Raw genomic sequence first — 3,335 nt, forward strand, 5'->3', positions numbered from 1 at the left:
AGCACATCCTACCACCCCCAAACAGACGGACAGACGGAGGTGGTTAACAAGGGGCTGGAGGTATATCTCCGATGTTTCATCGCAGGGCAACCGAGGAATTGGGCATCTTGGCTGCATTGGGCAGAGTATGCGTACAACACTTCGCCACACTCTTCGACCAAACTAACACCCTTTCAGGTGGTCTATGGGCGTTCCCCTCTGCATATGGAAAGTTGGGGCTGGTCAAACTCCGGTCAGTTCGATGGAGGTTCAATTACAAGAACGAGATCTAATGCTGGATGAATTGAAGGTTAATTTACTCAGGGCTCAACAAGTCATGAAGGGGTATGCCGATAGTAAGCGACGGGAAGGACAATTTGAGGTTGGGGATTCGGTGTTCTTGAAGCTACAGCCGTATCGCCAGAAGTCACTGGCCATTCGCCCAAATGAGAAGCTTGCGGCTCGATATTACGGACCATTCACGGTAGTGGGGAAGGTGGGTAAAGTGGCTTATCGCCTGGACCTTCCACCGACATCCCGAATTCACCCTGTGTTCCACATCTCCCAACTCAAGAAGGCGGTGGGAGATATATTGGTTAACCCCACAATTCCGATTCAATTGACCCCTGAAATGGAAATGGTGACCGAGCCCGAGGCCGTTCTAGATTCTAGGAAGGTGGCTGTGGGCAGGGGTGTACGGGTAGAGGTATTGATTAAGTGGCAAGGGCTGCCGGAATTTGAAGCCACGTGGGAAGATAGCAAGATGATCATTGATCGATTTCCGGCCTTCCACCTTGAGGACAAGGTGAATCTCGAGGGGGCGGGTATTGTTGTGGATCCAAACACAGGTCAACGAATTCAGGTGTACACCCGGCGGCCGAGGCAACAACAGCAACAACACACAGGACAGCAGCAGTACACAGGGCAGCAGCACCAATTCAGAGTGGAAGCAGACAGCAGCAACTCAGGGCACTAGGCAACAATATATAAGAAGCAAGTCTACTTTTTGGAAGAGACCATTTTGAGCAAGGCAACAAAAGGGAGCAGCTATTTCACTAATTAAGCAAGAAGACTTTAGGCTCTCATTTCATTACTTTTGTTTTATCTAATTTTAGATGTAAGAAGGCAAATTGTAGTAGCCTCAAGCTACTTGGATACTCATGGCCTCAAGTCATGTTTTGTAATGCACCTCCTATAATTCAATCGTATAATCAATCAAGTCCTTGCTTAGCTAAATTACAATTTCAATTGTTGATTCTATTCTTAATCGTTCACATCCTATTCTAGTACACTGCCGAATTTACAATTAATTCGGGAATTTATTGGAGAAGTGCCGTGCGAGTACAGTAGGCAGCCTGAGGGGAGGTGGAACCTGGCCGGAAAAGTCAGTTCCTGCCAGGTTACTTCAAATGATCAGTTGAATACATAGAAAAGTAACTTATGTACAGTATTATTGTGTTCGTTGTATTAGCAAGGTGAGCTATCACTAATGGGGGGTTTAACATTTTAGCTACCACTGATAGGCCATTATTAATACAAACAATTTCATGAATATCTCTGTAAACAGTCTGACAGTGTTAGTCTGTCATTAACAACTGAATCTGCATTTAATATTTGTTTTTAGATAATCCCTCTGATTGTAGAAATTTTGAAGGAGTGAAAGGGAATATGCGAGGACTTGAAAAGAAGAGCGTGACACTAGAGAAATGTGTTTCTTACCAAGAGCTCCTTCCCGTAGGAGGGGCTTGGCAGATTGCAGCTTAGCTCCAAGAACATCAATCCACTCGTAACTTCTGGTAGTTCCTCTCCACGCCACATAAATCTCTCTCCTCCCCATTTCCCTACTCACCTCATCATTAGAAACTGCAATATATCCCATCCAGTTTGACTCCCTATCCCACCTCTCACGTGACAACGACTTTAGAAGAGAGGCCTCAGGAACACTAATCCGAGCTGTGGTATAAAGGAAGCCAACAACATCATATTTCTGCCCACCACCTGGGAAGCCAGTCTTGCAGAGGAGGTTTGACATGGCGTAGCGGCTGCAGCCACAGTAGGCAGAGTTAGGATCGTTGATGAAGGTGTCGTAGGTGACTTGGCAGAAGTCACCACACCGGATGATCAGACGACGGAGATCATCATTGAGTGGGTCTAGAAGGTCTTCCCAGTTTTTGGACCCTAGAAGGTTGTGCCATGTTGGGCCACATTCTGAAAGTCCTAATTCTTCTTCGGCCATATGAAAGGGCTGAGAGGGGAAGGGGTGGTTTTGCTGATGGGTGGGGAGACTTTGGGAGAGAAGGTGGTGGAGATGTTATATGTTGATGATGAGTATAGAGTTGATTTAGATGATAAATATTGCAGACCCGTTCCCTGTTGACTAGTGAATATATGGGCTATAGTACCCTGTTTTCTAATCAGTCATGAGTAAAATTATGCTAGAATCTATACTTCAGTAATAAAAAATCTATTATCTGAACACTTCCTTTTGACATTGTATTGCCATTATATGCAATATATAATATACAATTAAAGTATTTGTTTAAAATATTTCTACTGTAAAACTTAAGTGTGTGTTTGTGTAAAAATAAGTACAAGTAGTAATTAAAAAGAAGATGATGAACATAGATAATTTAGCTACCACCAAAGGACTGAGATTATTTTTGCAATGGTGAAATCATTTTTTATTTTGATTTATTGTGCTTTGTTAGTTTAAGTTGATTTGGCCATTCCTTTAGTGTCCAGATGTGGTCTAACGGTACAAGTTAAAAAGTTTAGATACTTTGAGCTTATAGAGTTAATAGTACGTACTTCTGTCAAAGATGAAATTAAAAAAAAGGTAAGAGTACTATCAGAGTATCAGTATCAGACCATCAGTTGTAAGTAAGATTTGCAGCTCAAAATGTGTCTGGGGCATAACTCGCATAAGTGACCAAAAGAAGTGCCCAGCTCAATAACCAATTAGTCACGACGAGTTTGTTGAAATCAATCCCTTTAGTCCTTTACTAAACCCAAATCGAGTCAAATACTGCTCTTTTTTCTGTTGCTAAAAAGAGATATCTTCCCTCTCAGTTTCGAACATGATGATGAATATGAGGTCTGAAAGGCTGCAGGTACACCATGGATCCTGTAACTCCCAATTGGGTTGCCAGTAGGTTGTTATGTGCCTTGAGATGTATAGTATATGACCAAGATATAGTGAACTCCTTGGTCTCGTGGTGTTACCTTTAGGTCGATATGTGCCGTGAGATGTATAGTATATGAATACGATAGAGTGAAAGGGTCCACTCCGAAACCAAGAGGGTATTAACAGTTGAGTCCTCTTTGAACTGCTGGAAGATAATCTCCCAACTTCAAGA

General features: G+C 42.8%; 2 protein-coding genes across 2 annotated transcripts; one reads left to right on the plus strand and one right to left on the minus strand.

The window, feature by feature from the left end:
- Positions 1–271: 271 nt before the first annotated feature.
- On the plus strand, positions 272–955 carry LOC110739635. Its single transcript, XM_021920084.1, has one exon. It carries the CDS (start codon positions 272–274, stop codon positions 953–955), a length of 684 nt encoding a protein of 227 aa, XP_021775776.1.
- A 569-nt stretch (positions 956–1,524) lies between these two features.
- Positions 1,525–2,215, minus strand: LOC110739636 (phospholipase A1-IIdelta-like). The gene is made up of 2 exons (XM_021920085.1): positions 1,699–2,215; positions 1,525–1,580 (listed from the first exon to the last, which is right to left on the minus strand). Exons 1-2 carry the CDS (start codon positions 2,213–2,215, stop codon positions 1,525–1,527), a joined length of 573 nt encoding a protein of 190 aa, XP_021775777.1.
- Positions 2,216–3,335: the final 1,120 nt, after the last annotated feature.

Source organism: Chenopodium quinoa, unplaced genomic scaffold, assembly GCF_001683475.1.
Source record: "Chenopodium quinoa cultivar QQ74 unplaced genomic scaffold, ASM168347v1, whole genome shotgun sequence".
NCBI lineage: Eukaryota > Viridiplantae > Streptophyta > Magnoliopsida > Caryophyllales > Amaranthaceae > Chenopodium > Chenopodium quinoa.

Bases quoted from the DNA above. Each gene is read 5' to 3' on its own strand.
- LOC110739636 (XM_021920085.1), bottom strand. From the start codon at position 2,215: ATGGCCGAAGAAGAATTAGGACTTTCAGAATGTGGCCCAACATGGCAC. The intron at 1,581-1,698 runs GTAAGAAACACA...TATTAAATGCAG, and splicing joins CCTACGGGAAGGAGCTCTTG to ATTCAGTTGTTAATGACAGA.
- LOC110739635 (XM_021920084.1), top strand. From the start codon at position 272: ATGCTGGATGAATTGAAGGTTAATTTACTCAGGGCTCAACAAGTCATG.